The 26,813-nt window shown below is 42.3% G+C and overlaps 1 protein-coding gene across 6 annotated transcripts in view; it reads right to left on the bottom strand.

The window, feature by feature from the left end:
* LOC115147308 (activating transcription factor 7-interacting protein 1) overlaps positions 1-26,813 on the bottom strand; it is a 55,452-nt gene that overhangs the window by 12,111 nt on the left and 16,528 nt on the right. Inside the window, exons 1-13 of one of the 6 annotated variants that reach the window (XM_029689488.1) lie at positions 23,347-23,400; positions 22,353-22,435; positions 9,196-9,241; positions 7,713-8,252; positions 7,013-7,511; positions 6,548-6,735; positions 6,241-6,378; positions 5,959-6,030; positions 5,388-5,446; positions 3,057-3,115; positions 2,235-2,855; positions 313-420; positions 33-128 (exon numbers count right to left, since the gene is read on the bottom strand). In XM_029689488.1, the coding sequence (XP_029545348.1) occupies positions 33-128; positions 313-420; positions 2,235-2,855; positions 3,057-3,115; positions 5,388-5,446; positions 5,959-6,030; positions 6,241-6,378; positions 6,548-6,735; positions 7,013-7,511; positions 7,713-8,252; positions 9,196-9,241; positions 22,353-22,435; positions 23,347-23,385 (2,548 nt within the window). In that variant the 5' untranslated portion in view covers positions 23,386-23,400. Of the gene's footprint in view, positions 1-32; positions 129-312; positions 421-2,234; positions 2,856-3,056; positions 3,116-5,387; positions 5,447-5,958; positions 6,031-6,240; positions 6,379-6,547; positions 6,736-7,012; positions 7,512-7,712; positions 8,253-9,195; positions 9,242-15,761; positions 15,839-22,352; positions 22,436-23,346; positions 23,401-26,813 lie in introns of those variants that run through there. The other 5 variants (XM_029689491.1, XM_029689490.1, XM_029689489.1 and 2 more) reach the window with 5 other exon arrangements.

Genomic DNA, 26,813 nt, shown 5'->3' on the forward strand with positions numbered 1-26,813 from the left:
ATATCAATGATTATATAACGTGCAGGCCTCACCACTAGGAGTGCTGATCAGCGGAGGAGGTCCAGTAGATCGCTGGGTAACTGAAGAGGACGATACCGCAGTCGTAATGGCCTTTCTCACACCAGTCACTGCAGAATTAAAGAGAAGGAATTAAGACATAAGAGGGAATTCAATTCATATTTATTTAGCCAGAATCGTTCACATCATTAGCATCAATAGTCACTATGTTAGAGGACATAAATCAATAATTTAGTGGACCTCTCTGGAGTTGAGAGGGAGGAATTTGGAGATGGTTTTGGGATTCATTCTCACCTAGCACATCATCATCCTCCTCCTCCTCTTCCTCCTCAGTGAGGTCTATGAAGGAGCCTTTGGGTCGAGCCCCCGTTTTGGTTGCAGTAGAGCTTGTTGCTTGGTTATCTGAAAGGGATGGAACAGAAATAGGAAAGAAAACAGTTAGATAATATTCTCTTTTACAACAGGTTTTTGCTGCTTTGGGTGCTACACATTGCGAGTGGATGTGCTTTGAGCCCTTTGAAAGTCGGAAGTTTACATACACTTAGGTTGGAGTCATTAAAACTAGTTTTTCAACCACTACACAAATTTCTTGTTAACAAACTAGTTTTGGAAAATGGTTAGGACATCTACTTTGTGAATGACACAAGTATTATTTCCAACAATTGTTTACAGACAGATTATTTCACTTATAATTCACTGTATCACAATTCCAGTGGGTCAGAAGCGTACATACATGAAGTTGACTGTGCCTTTAAACAGCTTGGAAAATTCAAGAAAATGATGGCATGGCTTTAGAAGCTTCTGATAGTCTAATTGACATAATTTGAGTCAATTGAAGGTGTACTTATGGATGTACTTCAAGGCCTTCCTTCAAACTCTGTGCCTCTTTGCTTGACATCAAGGGAAAATCAAAAGAAATCAGCCCCCAACATTTTTTGTAGACCTCCACAAGTTTGGTTCATCCTTGGGAGCAATTTCCAAACACCTGAAGGTACCATGTTCATCTGTACAAACAATAGTACGCAAGTATAAACACCATGGGACCACGCAGCCATCATACCGCTCAGGAAGGAGACGCATTCTGTCTCCTAGAGATGAACATACTTTGGTGCGAAAAGTGCAAATCAATCCCAGAACAACAGCAAACGACCTTGTGAAGATGCTGGAGGAAAGAGGTACAAAAGTATCTATATGCACAGTAAAACGAGTCCTATATCGACATAACCTGAAAGGCCGCTCAGCAAGGAAGAAGCCACTGCTCCAAAACCGCCATAAAAAAGCCAGACAACGGTTTGCAACTGCACATGGGGACAAAGATTGTACTTTTTGGAGAAATGTGCAGGAGCATAAAAGGAGCATAAAATAAAAATAGAATGGTTTGGCCATAATGACCATCGTTATGTTTGGAGGAAAAAAGGGCAGGCTTGCAAGCCGAAGAACACCATCCCAACCGTGAAGTACTGGGGTGGCAGCATCATGTTGTGGGGGTGCTTTGCTGCAGGAGGGACTGGTGCACTTCACAAAATAGATGGCATCATGAGGCAGGACAATTATGTGGATATATTGAAGCAACATCTCAGGACATCAGTCAGGAAGATAAAGCTTGGTCGCAAATGGGTCTTCCAAATGGACAATGACCCCAAGCATACCTCCAAAGTTGTGGCAAAATGGCTTAAGGACAACAAAGTCAAGGTATTGGAGTGGCCATCACAAAGCCCTGACCTCAATCCTATAGAAAGTTTGTGGGCAGAACTGAAAAGGTGTGTGTGAGCAAGGAGGCCTACAAACCTGACTCAGTTACACCAGTTCTGTCAGGAGGAATGAGCCAAAATTCACCCAACTTATTGTGGGAAGCTTGTGGAAGGCTACCCGAAACTTTTGACCCAAGTTAAACAATTTAAAGGCAATGCTACCAAACACTAAACTTCTGACCCACTGGGAATGAAGATGAAAGAAATAAAAGCTGAAAGAAATCATTCTCTCTACTATTATTCTGACATTTCACATTCATAAAATAAAGTGGTGATCCTAACTGACCTAAGACAGGGAATTTTTACTAGGATTAAATGTCAAGAATTGTGAAAAACTGAGTTTAAATGTATTTGGCTAAAGTGTATGCAAACTTCCGACTTCAACTGTATATATAAACGCAATTATTATTCTTGTCCACATACAGTATAGGATATTGTTATCAGGCCTGTTGCTAGAAAACTCACCTGTCTTTGACGTCATAGCCGTCCCCGAAGGAGGTCCTGGAGCTGCCGAGCCCGTAGCGGCTGGACCAGAGGACGCCTGAACCGGAGCCCTGGCTGTGGTCACTGACATCCCAGCACTGGGCGTACTGATCCCCCCAGTTCCCCCCTGGTACACAGCCCGAGCCAGGGTCATCTGGGCTGGGGACATGGCTGGGGAGAGCTGGGTAGTGGAGGAGATGGGCTGCAAGGCCATGGTGGAGGTGGTGGGGCCGGCCATGGTGGAGGTGGTGGGGCCGGCCTTGAGGATATAGGTAGTGGTGGGAGTAGTGGTCTTGGCCTTGTTGAGCGAGTTGACTGCGGCGAAGGAGGACACAGGGATGTTGACCAGGGTTCCAGCCCCGCCGTTGGCCATGGCAGAGAGAGGCAGCTGGATGAGGAGCGGCTGGCCATTCTGGCCCACCACATTGGAGCCCGAGGTGGTCTTGAGGAGCAGGGTGCCGGTGGGGCCGTTCTGGGAGGTGACGGTGCACAGGGAGGCGGAGCTAGAGGAGGTGGGGATCAGCTGCAGGATGGAGCCCTGTGTTACCATGGCAGTGGCCGTAGTGGTAGTGGGGACAGGTTTGGGCTGCTTCACCGGAGAAACTAGAAAGACAACAGGAGATGGGAAAGGAATGGCGAGTTTAGATTAACTTTAAAATCCTATTCCATGACAGGTCAGAACGCACTATCAGTTGGTGTTGTTCTTTATCTCATAACTTGATCTCAGGGTCATTCAATCCCCATGATAGGTGAAACATCCTATTGACAGGTAAGGGAGAAGGTAAAAAAGAAGGGAGGTCTTACCTGTAAGGTTGGTAGAGACTGGGCTGGTCATGGGCTGCTTTACAACAGCTGCTACTGGCCTGTTGGAAAAGATGTGTGTTTGCATTGAGTTCAATAATTTTTTTAAGGTAATTGAAAGAGATGTGATTTGCATTCAGTTGGCTTGTTTAAAAATAGGTCAGAGATCATATTGAGACAGACCAGAGAAAAAGTATTCCTGTAATTTGGCGACCTCTTTGCCACACTGCTAGTTTACTATTATTCTGTCTTCTGGCTCGGTCTTCTTCTGTTTCCCCCCCTTGTGTTTGTAACATTATGATGTGTTTACAGATTTTCTTTTGTGTGTTTGTTATGTGTATTTTGTTGTTTGTTTATTTTTGCATTGAATTTAACGAATTCAACCAAAAAAATCTACATATTTCAAAAAATCTTTATCACAGAAAAGGGGTAAAAAGTGTTGATTGCTTGAGGACTTGTTTAGTGTATAGGTATCATTCTTGAGTTGTTTGTGTTATTCTGTTATGAAAATCATGAAGTGTTTGCAGGTTGTTTAACATTTTTGGTACTGTACATTAAAGAAAACATTTTGGTATACATTTGTGTTGTAATGATATATATGTTTTTTTTTATATAGTAATTCCAGACCTTTATTTAGTTCAGTACATTAGGAACTGGGAATATTATGAACAAATAAAATGTTTCATGGGGACAAGAATGCAATTATATTACTGTTAACGTTGGTAAAATAAAAATGAAAGTGACGATTGCAACTATCTCAAGAACATGTCGTTTCCATAATTCCATACAAAACATAAAAGTGCATCACGACTACTGTGGAAAATGGCACCTTCCCAATCAAACATGTTTAAGTCAAATTAAAGTCTGATTCAAAGAAGAACTGTAGTCTCTTCACTCTCAGGATCTCATTGATGGAGTCCCTGATCTTTTTCCAGTCTCTGGCATACAGTTTGTTGAACCTTTGTTCCAAATATTTCTTCATGGTTTCTCGCAGGTTAACGGGCAGCGCGTCTTTGCCCAAAGTTCCGACGTAGTTCACCGTGGTGACCCACTTCACGTAGTTCTCGTACGAGACCAGGTTCCGGAACAGGAATACTGCATAACGATCGGATCTGGCCTTCCTGGCAGCATTCTTAGAACGCAGGTAAAGCTGTCTCTCCTTGTCCGTGGAGATGGGACGCAGCACTATGTCTGAACGAACCCTAGTTCCTCCACTCGGTTGCTGTGGTGACTGCTGCTGTGACCCATCTCTTCTAGCAGGCTGGTGTCTTAGGTTGAATGAAGGCTTCTCAAATTCCTCTTCCTCAGATATCTCTTCATACTCTTCTTCAGATTCTTCCTCCTCCTTCACTTCATTCTTAATCCAACCAATAGAGGTCGCCAGCTCCCCTCTCCGCCATGCCCCCTCTTCAGACTGCAGCTCCAGCTTTGGATGCATTCGGAGCACGCTGTTGAGAGGAGAGGTGCAGTTGGATCGGGTGCTGTGAACACTGTCTGCACAGCTTTTTAAAAGCTTGTTTTCTCAAGCTTTGGCGCATTGTATAACGTCACAAGACTCAGGACCTGGAACCATGGTGGTGTGCAAAAGAAAAGACGCAAAAACCGAACCGCTGTTCGTTTGTTTAATCCAAAACAAAATGATGATTGATTTCATGTGGGGATTTTGGTTTGAAAATGCCTGACGGGTAGGCACTAAGCGATCAAAAGAGAAGTCGGTCTTGTACATCAGAGAATACCCTCGAAAGGTATCATATTTGTTTCCCGTTATTATGGTTTTTAGCAGATGTTGTTGCTTTTTAATCCAATCTCCCCAAAAATTTTATCCAGCCTCAGTATTATTGACAACGATCCTGTGCAGAGTCACCACACATTCAATCACACGTTGTGATTGACTCCACGTGTTGCATTCATTGGCTTCAGGCCGGTATTGTCACGTTGATACAAAGGCACAATGATAGCTAGTATAGCCCCATGCAATGACTAACACACAGCTTTCCTTCTGCATGATTTGAATTACAAATACAGAAAATACATTTTTATGCTGGAGAATACAAGCAATGGGAATGTGCTGTCACAAGAGATGGAAAAAAAGGAAACAATGGAATATGTGAACGTTATGGAATTGCCATCCATGATTGCCAATGGTGATTAACACAAGACTGCAAACAAACTAAAAGAATAATTGAATCCAACATCTTCATAAGACTAGATGCAATGCAATCCCCTGTTTTTGATTACTGTTCACTTGTGATTCACAGGCGGAAATGCATTCAAATGACTAAAAGCTTTTCAAAATGAGGAAGTAGTACATTGGCAGTAGGACCGAACTCTTACCGTTGTGTCGGAATGGTGTTTGTAGCAGGTGCAGTCTTGGCAACAGGGGACGTTAGCGCCTGCGAACACACGCCATGGTGACACCTTTAGCTAACACCCTCAGCAATTTTTATTTAATTGTCTGTTTGATATTAAAGGTGCAATATGCAGAATTCGTTCTGCCATTTCCTGGTTGCTAAAATTCAAATTGTTCACCTAATTTTAGTTTATGTGACAAAACAAGCAAGTATAGTGTAGAGAATCATTGTACCATTTAAACCACTGTGAAATATATTTTCAATAACCAAAAATATTGTATTTTCAGCTGTTTGAAGCTGGTGTATAAAACTGAAAGCAAAAGACGCAAAACAAATATTTAGAACGGGAAGCATAGAAATAAACAGAACTACCGCTTCTTAGACTTGTTTTCAATGAGAATGACAGATCTCTATAACTAACAATTCTATGTGAATTTGGTCGGGTCACCCAAAAAGTTACATATTGCAGCTTTAACTAATATTGATGAGTAGTAGATGACTTACAAAAATATATCTGAGACACTGGGGTCCCATAAATTAACAACATTTCTTACCTCCTGTTTTCTTTTGTTCTCCGAGGCCTGGTTGGCTTCTCCGAATTTCTTTGCTAATCTAGCAATCTTGGCCTGAAAAACGGTAAGAAACAGTGAGAACCTGTGAGACTTTCCATTTGTAAGGATTTTAATTAGCATTGCTGACTTTTGTGACTATTGAAAACTATGACTATTGCTGACTATAACCATTGACGACTATTTCTGACTGTTGTGACTATTGACTATTCTCAAATCGACTTGTAACATACCCGTTACTAGTAGTTTAACATGTAGCTAGCTTACCTGTAGTGTGTTAAGGGTGCTCTGGTGTTTTGTGGCACAATCAATCTTTTCTACCCGGTCTTTTAGCTCCTGTAAACCTTGGTCGAAGACGGTGAGCTGCAGCGCCCTCAACCGCTCCTCAACCATTTTCTGCAGAACCTGAGAAGAAGAGAAACATAGGATGAGTTCAAGATGCAATTTAGGGCTAGATAGTGTGGGGCAATATTGTTTGAGAGTTACTTTATGCCTGACTGGGGGTAAAGTCTTAAACCTGTGGGTAAAATGCTAATACATGAGAACAGGTATCATCAATTCCTGCCAGACCAACCTTTTCAAGTTTTAGGCGACTGCCACCTTTCGCAGTGATTTTCAACTCGAGCTGAGCTTCCAACTCCACGCCCTGCACCTTCTGCCTCTTCCCGTCTCTTTCAACCTTCCCTCCATCTTTCTCATCACCTTCCAACAGGGGACGCTTCTGTCCAGAAGAGGAGCTCTTTTCCTCCTTCACCTTCCCCCCTGTTGAGACAAAGTGTTCTGATTTAGTTTAATAAGATTATTTTGGTTAATGGTCATGTGATATAATTTCCTGTGCAATATGCTTGTGTGTATGTTATTCATTTTTGATTTTTTTCCTGTATTGTTTTATTTGTAAAATGCAAGTATTCCCAGATTATATATTTTGTTATAAATCCCAAAAAGCCTGAAAATGAAACATAGCTGGCATAGTAGTGCCTACTACTATCAGTCAACTCTGGATGATTTTTCAGGTCTTGCAGATTCTGTCATTTCATACCTTTGTCACTTGTGGATGTAGAGGTGGAGGAGGCAAGAGATGAGGTAGAACACCCGGCAACATTCTGTTTCTCCTTTTTCACCTCCTTTTTCACAGAAACTACCTCAATTTTTTCCTCCTTCGTTACTCCTTCCTTTTCTTTCTGACTATCGTCTTTCTTCTTCTCTCCCTTCTTCACCACTTCTTCTTTGATGTCCTGATCCGGCTCAGGGGCAGCAGAGGGGGAGGGGGTGCGGACAGGGGAGGCCATGATAGCGGCCTTGGGGGAGGAAGGTCTCTCTTCCGTGGAAGTGGAGGCCTCAGAGGCCTTGGTCTCTGTATGGTCCTTGTTCGTATCCGTTTCCATGGCCATGGTGTCTTCTTTCTGCTCTGTCCTCTTTTCCTTCCCAGACTCTTTGTCAGACGTGGCGAGCGAGACGGGAGATAACGGAGAGTCCAGAGGATACTGATCCATAGGGGCTTGGTCCTCATGGCTCTTTCCAGTTGTAGTGCAGGCCTCCTGGAGAAGAGAACATCCAGGTAAGTTTGTATTTTAGCCGCCAAACTCAACACATGGAGAGAAAAAAAATCATACCCGCGGTGCTTGGACCCCTAACAATGTCAACTTCAACAATTTCCAACTATAACCCACATTTTCCTTAACTTCCAATTTTTCCCATTTATCCATATTTCAGCTCCTCTCACTCGTTCTCATACAAACCTCTTTCTCGGTCTCAGGTGCTTTCTCTTCTTTCTCGTCCGTCTTTGCCACCTCCATCTCTGTATCCTTTCCTTCCTTGTCCTTATTGGAAGGGGACGTGGAACACTCGTTTTTCTTTCCCTCTTCCTCCATCTTTTTCAGTACGTCGTTTAGGTTGTGGAATGGCGATGAGGGGGAGGGAGTGACATCTTCCTTGGCTTTGGGGCTTTGGGAGGTTGGTGGGGAGGGAGACAACGATGGGGACAGAGCAAGGGGAGGGGATCGAGAGGTCAGGGAGATAGGGGAGACTGGGGTTGTGGAACGAGACGTCACCGCAACGTCATTTTGCTCTCTGTCTGCCCCCTTCTGTGCATCCTCTGTGTGCGTACCGTTCGTCAGTGGGCTACGGGGAGGGGGAGAGCTGGAATTGGACAGGGGCGGAACGGGGGACGACAATGTGCTGTGGAGAGACTCCAGTTGCTGGCGGTCGCTTATCTTCATGGTTTTCCTGGCTCGGAATATCTTCTTCTTCTCTTCTGCCACAGCAACTTCCATTTTAACCTGAGGAGTGACAAGGAGGGATGGGGATGTTAGTTGGAACGGGTCACGAAAGAATCCTCCTCGGGAATGCTAACAGCACCTGCGCCACCCACCTAGCTTCTACCCACTACAATGGGTACAGATGAGTTATCTTTAAGGCCAAACCGATGCAGTGTTCTGGGACACCACTAGGGGTCACTGTAGAACCCTGTTGGTATGTTTTTCCCTTCTTTGTTCTATTCTAGAAGGTTCTTTTTCACTGTGAGCTCAGCATACAGAACCATTCTATACAAGAGTCAATTTCAGCAGAAAGAGTGACTCAGCAGAAGTCTATCAAAATGGTCTCAAGTCCAGCTTCCTCTCCACTGAAGTTTAGTCCAGCATGTTCGCTCACAACTTTTTGTCCTCAGGATTGCGAACTTGAGATGCCATGTGGTCCAGGGGTGACGAACACACTAACATGACAGAAGACTATACTTTTCACTGTAAGAACACTATCCCTCGCTTCAATTGGTTGACAAGCTTTTGCGTTGTCAAATCCAACACAGCCGGCCCAGTCTGCAGCACGGATATGACATTATCCCAGAGAATGGCAGCAACATTACTTGCTTTTGTCCCTCCCCTTCGCTCTTATTGGTCCTTTTCCTCAGCCAATCAGGGCCCCTAGATACAGGCTCCGTTGGCAACAGTGAGGAAGGGTTATGCAAGGACTGCATGATTTACCTTATACAGTTCCAATTGTCGAACGCATTCCAGCGTCGGGGCTAGGTTCCAATTTGTGCTTATGGAGTTTATATTTCTGCTGACAGTCATTTTCTCATAGTTACAGTGACATTGATACAATCATTAAGAACAATAGGCCAATATTCAAAATATGACATTCATATGCATTTTGTATTTAGTAAAATGTGACCTAGGGGTGTCAGTGGTCCTATATTATATTAGATTTAAAATAATATCTCACCTGGAGGTTTCCGATCATGGATTTGACACCAAAAGGATCCAATAACCTAGAGTGGGAGGGGGATTTTTAAAATGTATTATTAATTCAATGTAACGACTTAAAGCACATTTCAGCAACATATAGGGCCTTTCATTAATTATTACATCATAAAAAAACAAATTGCAGACATGTTTTACTAGTCAAGAGATGGTGGCCGTAATAATTAATAATAGAACAGGCAGTGGGTGTTGCAAAGCTCCTGACAGTTTGACATTATACAAGTAGGATATTCCACAATGGCCAAAAACCAGCCAAAAAAGGGTAGGCTAGTCTTCACGAATGAGATTTACTATCATTACTTAGGCTTCTGTGCTTCAAGATACACCTTGAAATGTCCAGATACTTTTTTCACAATTTTCTAGAACAACCACCAAACATACAGACAAACTCGCACAACAGGCTTCACACAGAGGATGACGACAAAATGAAGCATTGAAAGTACATTTTCGGCACAGAACTGATCAGTTTGTGCAGAAGGCTCCACAGGAGCAATACAGAGATAAAACATAAAAAGAATGAATTCCAAGCTAAAGGCACGGACAAACTACAGTGTGAATAATGGAAGATGACTAACCATCTGCCTCACCTGAACAGTCCAAATATGAGCAGAAATTATAGACAGCAGTCAGAGAAACTGTAAAATACTATAAAAATTATATATAAAAAAAGAAACGGATTAATACTATACAAAAATATTCTAACTATTTGGTCATAGCAACCTACACATGGAGCAATAGGCCTTTAGCCTAGTTACGATACACCATTCTAGTGAAACCGTTACCTAGCATTGCTGTCTGATCCCTAGTGACATTTTACTTTCCATAGGGACAGGTTACGCACGTCACTGAATGACATTATCACTCATCAAAATGCAGTGGTTTCCAAATAACGAACACATCTGCGAAACAACAAAATAACCATGATATTGTTGAGGTGAGGAGTGGGTTATTTCTTCTAAATGTTTCTCAGAAATTGGCAGATACTGCTATCCGAACCAATTGATTTTCACACAGCATATTAAATTGAGCTAGGTCATCAGGTGCTTTAGTTTGGCCCTGTAAGCTCAATAAATTCCAGGCCCAAGAAACTGCATTATTGTATCAGTTCCAGGTACAACAGTCTACTGCATTGTTGCTGCATTGCTGCCTAGACAGACTGCAGTAGACTGCTTAAAGCTATATAAATAGGCCACGTTGCTGGTGGCCCCACCCCATGTGCCTTTGACTTCAATGTGCAGCCTGGTATCACATGACAAACAGTCACAGAAATTTTACAACATCCGTTAAGCAACCTACACACAGAGAGAGCGTATCCTTTACACAGAGTGTGCAAACTAAGTTACAGCTCTAGGCAGATAGAGCTGCAGGCTACGCTAGCCTACATACCAATGACACTGTTACAACTAAGCGCATAGCTACCCCTCATATCAATACAGATAAGGGGGGTTTTCAAGTTCTATTTTGAGTTTGATCATTTATCAAACATTTTTATTATGTCCTTCGACTTAAAAAATGGCCTTCGAATGGATGATGAAAAATAATACGTTCAGTAACATTTTGCCTCATTCATTTACTATATAAACTATTATCATATGATTCTCACCTCTGATCCTTGATATAAAACTAACAAGGTGAAATCACATACTATTATGTTACAACGACTCAGTTCACATTCCAATGTTATTGCACACTGCGCAGTCTTCCCCTCCCCCACTCTTTCATTACCCGCGTTCTGGATTCACTGCAGAAAAAACAAAATGGCCACCAGCTCTGATGTGTGCGCAGCCAGCCAAGCTGAGCCCTCACACGCTGCTAACTGAACACACATCCAATCCACTGTAGTACAATAGTGTATCAAGTCACATCCATGTTAATAAGTTATTTGCACCACATGACAAATTCTGTATAGGTATCGTAAGTTATTTGTATAAAGGGTTAGTTTAAGTATGGGAAAAAAATTAAGTAAAAAACTATGTAGTTATGATGTACTTCCTCATCCATCCCACATCATTTTGTGTTAATTTATGCTGATCAATTTTGTTAAAATATATTTAGTTTGAGTATATTTTCTCCTGAAGCTCCCATGATGCGGTTCAAGCTAGTCCTCCGCTGTACTATATACTGCAGAAATGACTGATTGATGTGGGCCATAGATGATTGGTTTCTGGTCTGCAATAGGTATAAACTGTATAGCTCCAAACTGGAGTAAAAAAGACTCATCACCATCTTGTCCTTGCTTCTATTCCTTTGGTAATGTTTGTCTCCTGTGACCAACACTAGTGATTTACTAGGCTAGTAGTACTTGACTAGTACTGTGTTCTGTTCATAGCTCACAACAATTCCAGACGGTAATGTGGCCACACAGCAGCACAATTCACAGATGTGTAAAATTAAGGCTTAAAAAAACTATGGGCACATCTGTGATTGCAGTGCATTATACACTGCTCAAAAAAATAAAGGGAACACTAAAATAACACATCCTAGATCTGAATGAATGAAATAATCTTATTAAATACTTTTTTCTTTACATAGTTGAATGTGCTGACAACAAAATCACACAAAAATAATCAATGGAAATCCAATTTATCAATCCATGGAGGTCTGGATTTGGAGTCACACTCAAAATTAAAGTGGAAAACCACACTACAAGCTGATCCAACTTTGATGTAATGTCCTTAAAACAAGTCAAAATGAGGCTCAGTAGTGTGTGTGGTCTCCACGTGCCTGTATGACCGCCCTACAACGCCTGGGCACGCTCCTGATGAGGTGGCGGATGGTCTCCTGAGGGATCTTCTCCCAGACCTGGACTAAAGCATCCGCCAACTCCTGGACAGTCTGTGGTGCAACGTGGCGTTGGTGGATGGAGCGAGACATGATGTCCCAGATGTGCTCAATTGGATTCAGGTCTGGGGAACGGGCGGGCCAGTCCATAGCATCAATGCCTTCCTCTTGCAGGAACTGCTGACACACTCCAGCCACATGAGGTCTAGCATTGTCTTGCATTAGGAGGAACCCAGGGCCAACTGCACCAGCATATGGTCTCACAAGGGGTCTGAGGATCTCATCTCGGTACCTAATGGCAGTCAGGCTACCTCTGGCGAGCACATGGAGGGCTGTGCAGCCCCCAAAGAAATGCCACCCCACACCATGACTGACCCACCGCCAAACCGGTCATGCTGGAGGATGTTGCAGGCAGCAGAACGTTCTCCACGGCGTCTCCAGACTCTGTCACGTCTGTCACGTGCTCAGTGTGAACCTGCTTTCATCTGTGAAGAGCACAGGGCGCCAGTGGCGAATTTGCCAATCTTGGTGTTCTCTGGCAAATGCCAAACGTCCTGCACGGTGTTGGGCTGTAAGCACAACCCCCACCTGTGGACGTCGGGCCCTCATACCACCCTCATGGAGTCTGTTTCTGACCATTTGAGCAGACACATGCACATTTGTGGCCTGCTGGAGGTCATTTTGCAGGGCTCTGGCAGTGCTCCTCCTGCTCCTCCTTGCACAAAGGCGGAGGTAGCGGTCCTGCTGCTGGGTTGTTGCCCTCCTACGGCCTCCTCCACGTCTCCTGATGTACTGGCCTGTCTCCTGGTAGCGCCTCCATGCTCTGGACACTACGCTGACAGACACAGCAAACCTTCTTGCCACAGCTCGCACTGATGTGCCATCCTGGATGAGCTGCACTACCTGAGCCACTTGTGTGGGGTGTAGACTCCGTCTCATGCTACCACTAGAGTGAAAGCACCGCCAGCATTCAAAAGTGACCAAAACATCAGCCAGGAAGCATAGGAACTGAGAAGTGGTCACCACCTGCAGAACCGCTCCTTTATTGGGGGTGTCTTGCTAATTGCCTATAATTTCCACCTGTTGTCTATTCCATTTGCACAACAGCATGTGAAATGCATTGTCAATCAGTGTTGCTTCCTAAGTGGACAGTTTGATTTCACAGAAGTGTGATTGACTTGGAGTTACATTGTGTTGTTTAAGTGTTCCCTTTATTTTTTTGAGCAGTGTAAATACACTGGCATTATAAATACACAGAAAAGTATGTGGACACCTGCTTGTCAAACATCTCATTCCAAAATGATGTGCATTCATACGGAGTTGGTCCCCCCTTTACTGCTAAACCAGCTTTCACTCTTCTGGGAAGGCTTTCCACTAGATGTTGGAACATTGCTGAGAGGACTTGCTTCCATTCAGCCACAAGCCACAAGAGCATTAGTGAGGTCGGGCACTGATGTTGGGCGATTAGGCCTGGCTCGCAGTTGGCGTTCCAATTCACCCCAAAGGTGTTTTATGGGGTTGAGGTCAGGGCTCTGTGCAGGCCAGTCAAGTTCTTCCACACCAATCTCTACAAACCATTTCTGTATGAACCTCGCTTTCTACACAGTGACATTGCCATGCTGAAAGAGGAAAGGGCCTTCCCCAAACTGTTGCCACAAAGTTGGAAGCACAGAATCGTCTGGAATGTAATTGTATGCTGTAGCGTTAAGATTTCCCTTCACTGGAACTAAGGGGCCAAGCCTGAACCATGAAAAACAGCCCCAGACCATTATTCCTCCACCAAACTTGAGTTGGAACTATGCAATCAGGCAGGTAGCGTTCTCCTGGCATCCACCAAGCCCAGATTCGTCCCTCGGACTGCCAGATGGTGAAATGTGATTTGTCACTGTAGAGAATGCGTTTTCACTGCTCCAGAGTCCAATAGTGGCGAGCTTTACACCACTCCAGCCGATGCTTGGCATTACGCATGGTGATCTTAGGCTTGTGTGCAGATGATCGGCCATGGAAACCCATTTCATGCCGCTCCCGACAAAGTTATTGTGCTGAAGTTGCTTCCATAGGCAGTTTGAAACTCGGTACTGAGTGTTGCAACGGAGGACAGGCGATTTTTACACGCTACGTGCTTCAGCACTCGCCAGTCACGTTCTGTGAGATTGTGTGGCCTATCACATCGCGGCTGGGGCCGTTGTTCCTCCTAGACGTTTCCACTTCACAATAACAGCACTTACAGTTGACTGGGGCAGCTCTATCAGGGCAGACATTTTACCAACTGATTTGTTGGAAAGGTGGCATCCTATGACCGTGCCAAGTTGAAAGTCACTGAGAGCTTCAGTAAGGCCCTTCTACTGCCAATGTGTGTCTATGGAGATTGCATGGCTGCGTGCTCGATTCTATACACCTATCAGCAACAGGTGTGACTGAAAAGTCCATGCACTGGAAAACATCTCAAAATTATGTTTAAAAAGTATGCAGGTATACAGGTAGGCAATTCCTATCATTTGTCAATGTAAGTCCTTGTAAAATACTGCTGATCTTACAACCATAAGCATAGGGCAATACGAACACAAATTAAATACGAACACAAATTAAATAAACTCTTGCCTGTCTTGCTACACAGCAGTGAGAGGATATGGTCAAACTAAAAAGTTAGCAGAGACGAGCTGGGCTTCAAGATACAGTTTTATTTAGTGAATGTTTTCTCCTGTTAATCAGAGCCTTTTAATCCAAGTAGAGTGCTCACATGTTCTGTTGCTATGCCTATGAGAGCTGCATCCTCAGGCTGCCGGCATACATTTCAGGAACTCCATTCAGATGACTATTTCAGTGTAAATTCCCTTTGATTTCAGATCTCTCAAGACACAGGAAAATGGAGGCTATCGCTCGCAGCAATGTTGAGTAAACATTTTAAGTTGAATTTTACATTCACGACTGATTTAGCTGACCTAGGTGGTCTGCAGAAATCTTCAAGAATTCCTCCACTTACTTTTCACTTTCTCAACAAAGACTCAGAGTAATGAGATGTTTGTTAACTGGACTCGATCCAAGATGATCTGTACCTTTCATACCCCAGGTGTGTTTTTCAATCAGTAGCAAGGCGGGAGGAGTCAGGCAACATGAATTTTGATTAGCGTTCCTATCCCAGTGTTGATCAGACCCAGTTTGGATATTTGTCACATTTACAGTTTTATTTTCTAAGATCCCAATAGAACTCCATTAGCCAGGAAACCAATAGGAGAACATTTTGGTAGATATGAAGATATCGCCTTCCTGTTCAAGCTCATGTTCTTTTTCCGGTGCCAATGATTATTCAATACAGTTTTCACTTGTCAGACAATTTTTTTTACATATTCAGACTGATTGCAAAGCATTGCTGCTAACATAATGCTTAAGGCTTCCAGCATTCTCTCCAAACTGTTCTGACCCTCTCACTTCCTCTCACAAATAGCAGGGCATGAAAATCTAAATGCCAAAAATGCTACTTTACGAATACAGGAAATATATACAAATATTTATCCTAATACAAAACAAACAGCCCCATTGCACAAAATATGATTTAAAAATAACACACAAAAAAACGAATAATATCTACGTTTCGGAATCGTGGTTACTGTAGCACTCTTTAGCAAAAAAAAGAAATTTCAACAGTAGCCAAGTTAAATACTGAAATGTAGTCCAAGATACTAGTCAGAATATAGCAACATAGGTATAGGTGCACAAGATTCTTTAAAATCTAAAATTCAAGTAAACCTTGAACAGGAGTAGTCTGGAGAAGTAGGCCTTCCGTTGGACAGAGGTCTTGCGCGCGATTTGTTCGGCTGTGTTGATTGAGGGAACTAGCAACAGCAGAGGGAGGAAGAAAAAAAGCAGGAGGGCGAGGGGGGCTAAGGTTGGACTGTTCCATCTGTTTCAGCATAGAGTGTTCTTGTGCAAGGTTGTGTGCACAGTGAAATCGTCATAGTCTCAGCCTCATGGCTCAACACAGGAAAAACTGACCCAGCACAGGCTGACAAACACAATGTAACACCTTCAGAACAAAAGGATGGAAACAAAATGATTCTCCCCTTTAGGATTTACATCAGAGTGGCCATACTAAAAGAAATGCAAAATATACCTTTTTAGTAACTTTGGCAGAAGCATGCAGCACAAAGACTGCTTTTTGCCCGCAAAAAAACTCAGGCTAGAAGCGCAGTCAGTACTAGAGTGCACAGCCTGACACACTTAGTACCACCCCTCCCCCACTCTAGCAGTTTAACGCTGCATGGAAAATTACAGCCTAGCTAGGACTAAACCATTCTGAAAGAAGTAGGGGGGAAATATTTGTTTCTAAACCAGAGAGGGTGGTAGAGAGATCGAACAGTTTAATTAACCACCAGAAATCTAGACTACTTCTGTCGTAAAATTAGAACGCAAATGAAAATAAGGACCTTTCACTGTAATGATTTAAAAAAGCCTGAGAGAGTATATAACGTTAGACACCATGTATCAATGTTTACGAGTTGTACAATTTGACAAATATCAATCAATACAGGGATCAATCATGTTCCTTGTACCTGAACACCAGTATGGAATATTAGGGCAGCTGAGCACTGCCTTCGGAAAGTATTCAGACCCCTTGACTTCTTCCACATTACAGCCTTATTCTAAAATGGATTAAATAACAAATCCTCAGCAATCTACAAACAATACCCCATAATGACAAAGCAAAAACAGGTTTAGATTTTTTTGCATACAGAAATACCTTATTTACGTAAGTATTCATGCCAATTTGCTATGAGACTCAAATTGAACTCCGGTGCATCCTGTTTTCAGTGATCATCCTTGAGATGTTTCTACAACTTGATTGGGGTCCACCTGTGGTAAATTCAATTGATTGGACATCATTATGAAAGGCATATACCTGTCTATATAAAGTCCCACAGTTGGCAGCGCATGTTAGAGTAAAAACCAAGCCATGAGGTCGAAGGAATTGTCCGTAGAGCTCTGAAACAGGATTGTGTCGAGGCACAGATCTGGGGAAGGGAACCAAAACATTTCTGCAGCATTGAAGGTACAAGAACAAAGTGGCCTCCATCATTCTTAAATGGAAGAAGTTGGAACCACCAAGACTCTTCCAAGAACTGGACGCCCGGGCAAACTGAGCAATCGGGGGAGAAAGGCCTTGGTCAGGGAGGTGACCAAGAACCCGATGGTGACTCTGACAGAGCTCCAGATTCCTCTGTGGAGATGGGGGAACCTTCCAGAAGGACAACCATCTCTGCAGCACTCCACCAATCAGGACTTTATGGTAGAGTGGCCAGACGGAAGCCACTCCACCGTAAAAGGTACATGACAGCACGCTTGGAGTTTGCCAAAAGGCACTTAAAGGACTCACAGACCATGAGAAACAAGATTCCCTGGTAGGATGAAACCAAGATTGAATTATTTGGCCTGAATGCCAACCGTCACATCTGAAGGAAACCTGGCACCATCCCTACGGTGAAGCATGGTGGTAGCAGCATCATGCTGTGGGGGATGTTTTTCAGCGGCAGGGACTGGGAGACTAGTCAGCATCAAGGGAAAGATGAATGGAGCAAAGTACACTGGATATCTTAAGGTGAATGCACCAATTTCTAAGTCGCTCTGGATAAGAGCGTCTGCTAAATGACTTAAATGTAAATGTAAATGTACAGAGAGATCCTTGATGAAAACCTTCTCCAGAGCGCTCAGGACCTCAGACTGGGGGAGAAGGTTCACCTTCCAACAGGACAACAACCCTGAGCACAGAGCACAGGAGTGGCTTCAGGACAAGTCTCAATGTCCTTGAGTGGCCCAGCCAGAGCCCGGACCTGAACCCGATCGAACATCTCTGGAGAGACCTGAAAATAGCTGTGCAGCGACGCTTGAGAGGTTCTGCAGAGAAGAATGAGAGAAACTCCCCAAATACAGGTGTGTCAAGCTTGTAGCGTCATACCCAAAAAAACTTGAGGCTGTAATCGCTACTAAAGGTGCTTCAACAAAGTACTGAGTAAAGGCTCGGAATACTTATGTACATGTGAAGAAAAAAAAAATAGAAGAACCTGATTTTGCTTTGTCATTATGGGGTATTGTGTGTAGATTCATGAAGAGAAAAAAGAATTTAATCCATTTTAGAATAAGGATGTAACCTAAATACTTTCCGAAGGCACCGTAGATAGAAATGATACAAAGATAACACAGGTGAAAACACGCAATTTCTGAGAAGAAAGTGTGATAAAATTGTTTAGAAATAAGGATATTACTTAACAGACCTATAATCACTAATGGCAATAGCAATACAATGATAAAGCGAACATGGATAAAAAAAGACGGTTGTTGATTGTTTTTTACTCATTGTTGAGAGTCAGGACAAAACTGTTTTATGTGCTTGGATTACATGTTCTTGGATTACATGATGAAACCAAAAATAGATCATTTAAAAATGCTGCTGATATTAGGGTTATTCAGTAGAACTTACACTAGCCAGCTAATAGCTCACTGCGTAGTATGCCCATCCCCCACTCCCTTCCTCTTTCATAGACTGGTAAGGACTGCCAGCAGAAACTCAAAATGTCCACCAGTTCTGCTGCTGTGCGCAGCCAGGCTTAACACTTTGCAGCTGTTGGCTGCAACATTCACTTGTGCAGGAGGACTAGAGAGTTTAAACTCCTCCCACTTTTAGGTATCATTTTACTCTAAACATAATTATACACTGAACAAAAACAAGCAAAAATGTCAAAGATTTTACTGAGTTACAGTTCATATAAGGAAATGAGTCAATTGAAATAAATGAATTGGGCCCTAATCTATGGATTTCACATGACAGGGAATACGGATATGCATCTGAAACCTTTACAAAAAAGTGGTAGGGGCATAGATCAGAAAAGCAGTCAGTATCTGGTGTGACCACCATTTGCCTCATGCAGCGCAACATCTCCTTCGCATAGAGGTTATCAGGCTGTTGATTGTGGCCTGTGGGATCTGGACCACGCGGTCGTACATGTCGATCCAGAGCATCCCAAACAAGCTCAATTGGTTACCTGTCCGGTGAGTATGCAGGCCATGGAAGAACTGGGACACTTTCAGCTTCCAGAAATTGTGTATAGATCCTTGCGACATGGGGCCGTGCATGATCATGCTGAAACAAGACCTGATGCCGGCAGATCTTCGTGCATTCAAATCGCAAACGATAAAATTCAATTGTGTTCATAGCTCATGCCTGCTCATAACATAACCCCAAACGCCACCATGGGGCACTCTGTTCATAACGTTGACATCAGCAAACCACTCGCCCACACAACGCCATACACGCTACACTGTCTGCCATCTGTCCGGTACAATTGAAATCGGGATTCATCCGTGAAGAGCACACTTCTGCAACGTGCCAGTGGCCATCAAAGGGAGGCTTTTCCCACTGAAATCGGTTATGACGCAAAACTGCAGTCAGGTCAAGGACCCTGGTAAGGACAACAAGCATGCAGATGATTTTCCCGAGACTGTTTCTGACAGTTTGTGCAGAAATTCCTTGGTTGTGCAAACCCAGTTTCATCAGCTGTCCGGGTGGCTGGTCTCGTCGACGATCCCACAGGTGAAGAAGCCGGATGTGGAGGTCCTAGGCTGGCATGGTTACACGTGGACTGCGGATGTGATGCCGGTTGGACGTACAACAAATCTAAAACAACGTTGGAAACGGTTTATGGTAATAAAAAAAAATGTATATTAAATTCTCTGACAACAGCTCTGGTGGACATTCCAGCAGTCAGCATGCCAATTGCACACTCCCTCAAAACTTGAGACACATGACATTGGTGTTGTGTGACAAAAATTCACATTTTAGAGTGGCCTGTTAATGATCATGCTGTTTAATCAGCTTCTTGATATGCCACACCTGTCAGGTGGATGGATTATCTTCGCAAAGGAGAAATGCGCACTAACAGGTATGTAAACTAATTTGTGCACAAAATTAGAGAAATAAGCTTTTTGTGCATATGGAAAATGTCTGGGATCTATTATTTCAGCTCAAGAAACGTGACCAACACCTTACATGTTGTGTTCATATTTTTCTTCAGTATACATACAATGGGGATTGTACCGAAATATCGCAATTTCTAACATTATTTGTCTCTTGTATTGAATCCTATTAGTAACAAAGAAACCAAAAGATTGCTGACTCTTTGATGGAAATACTGATTTGACCAAAATGTTTTCCGAATGGATGATAAAAAATAATAATTTTCAGTAACATTTTTCCTCATAACTTTACAATAAAAATGATTAACATGTTATTTTCTAATATTAGTTTCCTTGTTAAAAAACTAAAAAAGGTGAAATCACATCCTGTTATGTTACAACAGCGCTGTTCACATTCTAATGTTATTGCACAGTGCTCGTAGTCCTCCCCTCCCCCACTCTCATTACCCGCGTTCTGGATTCACTGCAGAAAAAACAAAATGGCCACCAGCTCTGCTGTGTGCACAGCCATTCAGGCTGAGCCCTCACAGGCTACTAACTGAACACATATTCAATCCACTGTTTCAAGTTACATCACCTCCATGTTAATAAAGTATTTGCTCTGTATGCCAATCTTGCACAGTCGGTTTCATTTGTTTTTTTATTTGGATAAAAAGTAGGTTAAATTTGGCTTTTACAAAAAACATTTTTTTTCAAAGTAGTTATTATGTACTTCCTCCTCCATCCCACACCATTTTCTGTTCGGTTATGCTGATCAATTAGGTTAAATGTATTTCGTTTGGGTATATTTTCTCCTGAAGCTCCATGATGAGGTTCAAGCTAGTCCTCCGCTGTACTATATACTGCAGCAATTACAGATTGATGTGGGCCATAGATGATTGGTTTCTGGTCTGCAATAGGTGTAAACTGTCCACTTGATACCTCCAAACTGGAGGAAAAAAAAGACTCCTCATCACCATCTTGTCCTTGCTTCTATTCCTTTGGTAATGTTTGTCTCCTCTGACCAACACTAGTGATTTACTAGGCTAGTAGTACTTGACTAGTACTGTGCTCACAACAATTCCAGAGGGGTGTGGCCAAACAGCAGTCAAACAATTCAGATGTGTAAAATCAGGGAAAGGCTTGACAATTTATCGGCATATCTCTGATTGCAGTGCATTATAAATATCTTTCCAGTGATCTGCCCATTTCTGAATTCATCTGTATGACAACACAGGCACCGGTTAACATGTCAAAATTACTTTAAAAAACTATTTGGTTATTCAGGAAGGCAATTCTTCTCATTTGTCATTGTAAAACACTGCTAATCTTTAAAATCATTAGCATCGGGCAATACGAAGAAAAAAACCTGTCTTGCAGGTTTGGTCAGACCAAAAAGTTAGCAGAGTTGGGATGGGCTCCAAGCCGTTGTCCATGCTACATTTTATTTAGTGAATGTTTTTCCCTGTTAAATGAGTGCCCTCGTGTTCAGTTGCTAGGTCTGGTCTATGTGAGCTGCATCCTCAGGCTGATGGCATACATTTCAGAAACTCCTTTCAGATTATAATTTCTCTTAAAATTCCCTCCGCTTTCAGATCTCTCCCAAGACACAGGCAAAGGTAGGCTATCAGTCTCAGCAATGTTGAGAAAAAAATGTACGTTGAATTTCACAACTGATTTGGCTGACGTAGGTGGTCAACAGAAATCTTCAAGAATTCCTGCTCTTACTTTTCACTACCTCGACAAGAACACATTACTGTTGACAGCTCTGAATAATGAAGCGTTTGTTAATTGGACTTGATGCAAGCTCATTTCTACCTTTCAAACCCCAGGTGTGTTTTTCAATTAGTGGCAAGGCGGGAGGAACCAATAGGAGAAAATATTGGTAGATATAGAGATATCACCTTCCTGTTAAAGCTCCTGTTCTTGTTCCGGTGCCAATGATGATTCAAGACCTTTTTCAATTGTCAGACAAAGATTTTTACACATTCGGACTGGTTGAAAAGCATTGCTGCTAACACAATACTTCAGACTTCCAGCATTCCCCCCCAACTGTTTTGACCCTCTCACTTCCTTGTACACAAATAGCAGGACATGGACAATCTAAATGTCAAAGCGGCTACTTTTTTACCACAGAAAATAAATAAAAATACTTTTTCCTAAAACAAAACATAAATACAGCGCTATTGTAAAAAATATTAGAAAAAAAATAACACTTCATAAAAAACATCTACGTTTCGGAATTGGGGTTAGCACAGCACTCCTTCACGGAACAAAAAATAGAACAATATCCAAGTTCAATACTAAAATGTAGCCCAAAATACTAGTCAGAATAGAGCAACACCATTATAGGTGTACAACATTCTTCAAAAAAAGAAAGAAATTAAAGTAAACCTTGAACAGGAGTAGTCTGGAGAAGGCCTTCCGTTGGACGGAAATCGTACACGTGATTCATTTGGCAGTGTTGATTGAGGGAACTAGCAACAGCAGAGGGAAGAAGAAAAAAGCAGGAGGGTGAGGGGGGCTAAGGTTGGACTGTTCCATCTGTTTCAGCATAGAGTGTCCTTGTGCAAAGTTGTGTGCACAGTGAAACCGCCATAGTCTCAGCCTCATGGCTCAACACAGCCAGCACAGGCTGACAAACTGCACAATGTAACACCCTCAGAACAAAACATATGGAAACAAAAGGATTTTCTCCCTTTGGGATTTACATCAGAGTAGCCATATTAAAAGCTACAACAATAAATGTAAATATTTTTTGTAAATTTAGCAGAAGCATGCAGCACAGACATCTTTTTGCCTGCAAAAAAACAAGGCTAGCAACACAGTCAGTACTAAAGTGCACAGCCTGACACACTTAGCACCACCCCTCCCCCACCCTAGCAGTCTGCAGCTGCATGGAAAACTACAGCCTAGCTAGGACTAAACCATTCAGGTAGAAGTAGGGGGAGGATTTTGTTTTATAACTGGAGAGGGAGGTAGAGAGAGAACCGTTTAATTAACCACCAGAAATATAGACTACTTCTGTCGTAAAATAATAACGCAAATGAAAATAAGAACCTTTCGTGTAATGTCAACAACAAAAAAAGCCTGAGAGAGTATATAATCTTAGACACGATAGTTAACTGTATCAATGTTTACGAGTTGTAAAACTTTACAAATATCAATCAATACAGGGATCAATCATGTTCCTTGTACCTGAACACCAGTATGGAATATAGATAGAAAGGGTACACAAGTAACACAGGTGTAACACAATTTCTGAGAAGTGTGATAATTGTTTAGAAATAAGTATTTGTATTAATTAAGGCCTATAAATCACTAATGGCAATAGCAATACAATGATAAAGCAAACATGCATAAAAAAAGATGGTAGTTGATAGTTTACTCCTTCTTGAGAGTCAGGACTGTTTTCTGTTTCTTGCATAGTTCTTGGATTACAAGGTGAAACCAAAATTAGATCATTTAAAAATGCTGCTGATATTAGGGTTATTCAGTAGAACTAACACTAGCCAGCTAATAGCTCACTGCGTAGTATGCCCATCCCCCACTCCCTTCCTCTTTCATAGACTGCGTGAGGACTGCCAGCAGAAACTCAAAATGTCCACCAGTTCTGCTGCTGTGCGCAGCCAGGCTTAGCACTTGGCAGCTGTTGGCTGAAACATTCACTTGTGCAGGAGGACTAGAGAGTTTAAACTCCTCCTACTTTTAGGTATCATTTTAAACTTCACATAATTATACACTGAACAAAAACAAGCAAAAATGTCAATTTTTACTGAGTTACAGTTCATATAAAGAAATTAGTAAATTTAAATTAATTAATTAGGCCCTCATCTATGGATTTTACATGACTGGGAATACAGATATGCATCTGTTGGTCACATATTTCTTTAAAAAAGAGGTAGGGGCATTGATCAGAAAACCAGTCAGTATCTGGTGTGAACACCAATTAGCCTCATGCAGCATGACACATCTCCTTCGCATAGAGGTTATCAGGCTGTTGATTGTGGCCTGCGGAATGTTGTCCCACTACTTTTCAATGGCTGTGCGAAGTTGCTGGATATCTGAGGGATCTGGACCACGCTGTCGTACACATTGATCCAGAGCATCCCAAACATGCTCAATTGGCGACATGTCTTGTGAGTATGCAGGCCATGTAAGGACTGGGACATTTTCAGCTTCCAGAAATTGTGTACAGATCTTTGAGACATGGGGCCGTGCATTATCATGCTGAAACATGAGTTGATGGCAGCAGATCTTTGTACATTCTAATCGCAAATTATAAAATGCAATTGTTTTCGTTGTGTGTAGCTTATGCCTGCCCATACCATAACCCCAATGGCACCATGCGGCATTCTGTTCACAACGTTGACATCAGCAAACCGCTCGCCCAAACGACGCCATACACTCTACGCTCTCTGCCATCTGTCCGGTACAGTTGAAATCGGGATTCATCTGTGAAGAGCACACTTCTGCAGCATGCCAGTGGCCATCGAATGGAGCCTTTTCCCACTGAAATCAGTTACGATGCAAAACTGCAGTCAGGTCAAGACCCGGGTGAAGACAACGAGCACGCAGATGAGCTTCCCGAGACTGTTTCTGGCAGTTTGTGCAGAAATTCTTTGGTTTTGCAAACCCATAGTTTCATCAGCTGTCCGGGTGGCTGGTCTCATCGACGATCCCACAGGTGAAGAAGCCGGATGTGGAGGTCCTGGGCTGGCATGGTTAAAAGTGGTCTGCGGTTGTGAGGCCAGTTGGATGTACTGCCAAATTCTCTCAAATGATGCTGGAGCGGCTTATGGTAGAGAACTTAATATTCCATTTTCTGGCAACAGCTCTGGTGGACATTCCTGCAGTCAGCGTGCCAATTGCACACTCCCTCAAAACTTGAGACATTGTGTTGTGTGTCAAAAATGCACATTTTAGAGTGGCTTTTGATTGTCCCCAGCAGAAGGTGCACCTGTGTAATGATCATGATGTTTAATCAGCTTCTTGATATGCCACACCTGTCAGGTGGATGGATTATCTTGACAAGGGAGAAATGCTCACTAAGAGGGATGTAAACAAATTGGTCAACAAGATGAGCAAAATAAGTTTTTCTGGGAACTTTTATTTCAGCTCATGAAACATGGGACCAACCATATGTTGCATTCATATTTTTGATTCTACCGAAAGATTGAAAACTATAACATTATTTGTCTCTTGTATGGACTCCTATTGCTAACAAAGAAACCAACAGATTGCTGACTCTGATTGCAATACTGATTTTACCCAAATGTCTTCGAATGGATGATGAAAAATTGTTTAGTCACATTTTCCCTAAACTTTACAATAAGAATTATTTAAAAAATTAAAATTTTCTAATCTCTGATGAGTTTCCTTGATATAAAACGAATAAGGTGAAATCACATCCTGTTATGTTACAATAGCGTTGTTCACATTCCAATGTTATTGCACAGTGCGCGTCGTTTCCCCTCCCCACTCCTCTTTCATTACCAGCGTTCTGGATTCACTGCAGAAAAAAACAAAATGTCCGCCAGTTCTGCTGTGTGCACTGACAGGCTGAGCCCTCACACACTACTAACTGAACACATATCCAATCCACTGTAGTACAACAGTGCATCAATTTACATCACCTTCATGTTAAATTATTTGCTCTGTATGCCAATTTTACAGATGGTTTCGTTCGCTTTTATTTGTATAAAAAGTAGGTTAAGTTTGCTTTTTAGAAATTGTATTTATTTTTCAAAGTTGTTTTTATGTACTTCCTCATCCATCCCACACCATTTTCTGTTTGGTTATGCTGATCAATTAGGTTAAATGTATTTAGTTTGGGTATATTTTCCTCCTGAAGCTCCCATGATGCGTTTCAAGCTAATCCTCCGCTATACTACATACTACAGCATTTATAGATTGATGTGGGCCATAGATGATTGGTTTCTGGTCTGCAATAGGTGTAAACTGTCCAAAAAAAGACTCCTCATCACCATCTTGTCCTTGCTTCTATTCCTTTGGTAATGTTTGTCTCCTGTGACCAACACTAGTGATTTACTAGGCTAGTAGTACTTGACTAGTACTGTGTTCTGTTCATAGCGCACAACAATTCCAGAGGGATATGTGGCTACACGGCAGCACAATAATTCACAGATGTGTAAAATCAGGGAAAGGCTTGAAAATTCATGGGCACATCTGTGATTGGAGTACATTATAAATATCTTTCCAGCGATCTGCCCATTCCTGAATTCATCCGTATGACAACACAGGCACTGGCAAACATCTGAAAATTACTTTTAAAAAACTATGCAGGTATACAGGAAGGCAAGTCCTCTCATTTGTCATTGTAAAATACTGCTGATCTTTCAATCATTAGCATTAGCATAGGGCAATACGAAGTAAAAAGTGAATAAATACAACTCACCGGTCTTGCTACACAACAGTGAGAGGATATGGTCATACTAAAAAGTTAGCAGAGACGGGCTGGGCTTCAAGCCTAGTCCAAGTTACAATTGTATTTAGTGAATGTTCTCTCCTGTTTAAATAAGGCCCTGATCCAAGTGCAGAGTGCTCTCATGTTCTGTTGCTAGGCCTATGCGAGCTGCATCCTCTGGCTGCCGGCATACATTTCAGAAACTCCTTTCAGATTACATTTTCTGTGAAAATTCCCTTCCCTTTTAGATCTCTCCCAATACACAAGGTAGGCGATCAGTCTCAGCAATGTTGAGTAAACATTGAACGTTGAATTTTACATTCACAACTGATTTGGCTGAGGTAGGTGGTCTGCAGAAATCTTAAAGAATTTCTTCACTTACTTTTCACTGCCTCGAGAAGGACAAATGACTTGACAGCCTCTGAATA

The sequence above is a fragment of the Salmo trutta genome, chromosome 14, assembly GCF_901001165.1.
Source record: "Salmo trutta chromosome 14, fSalTru1.1, whole genome shotgun sequence".
NCBI classification, from domain to species: domain Eukaryota; kingdom Metazoa; phylum Chordata; class Actinopteri; order Salmoniformes; family Salmonidae; genus Salmo; species Salmo trutta.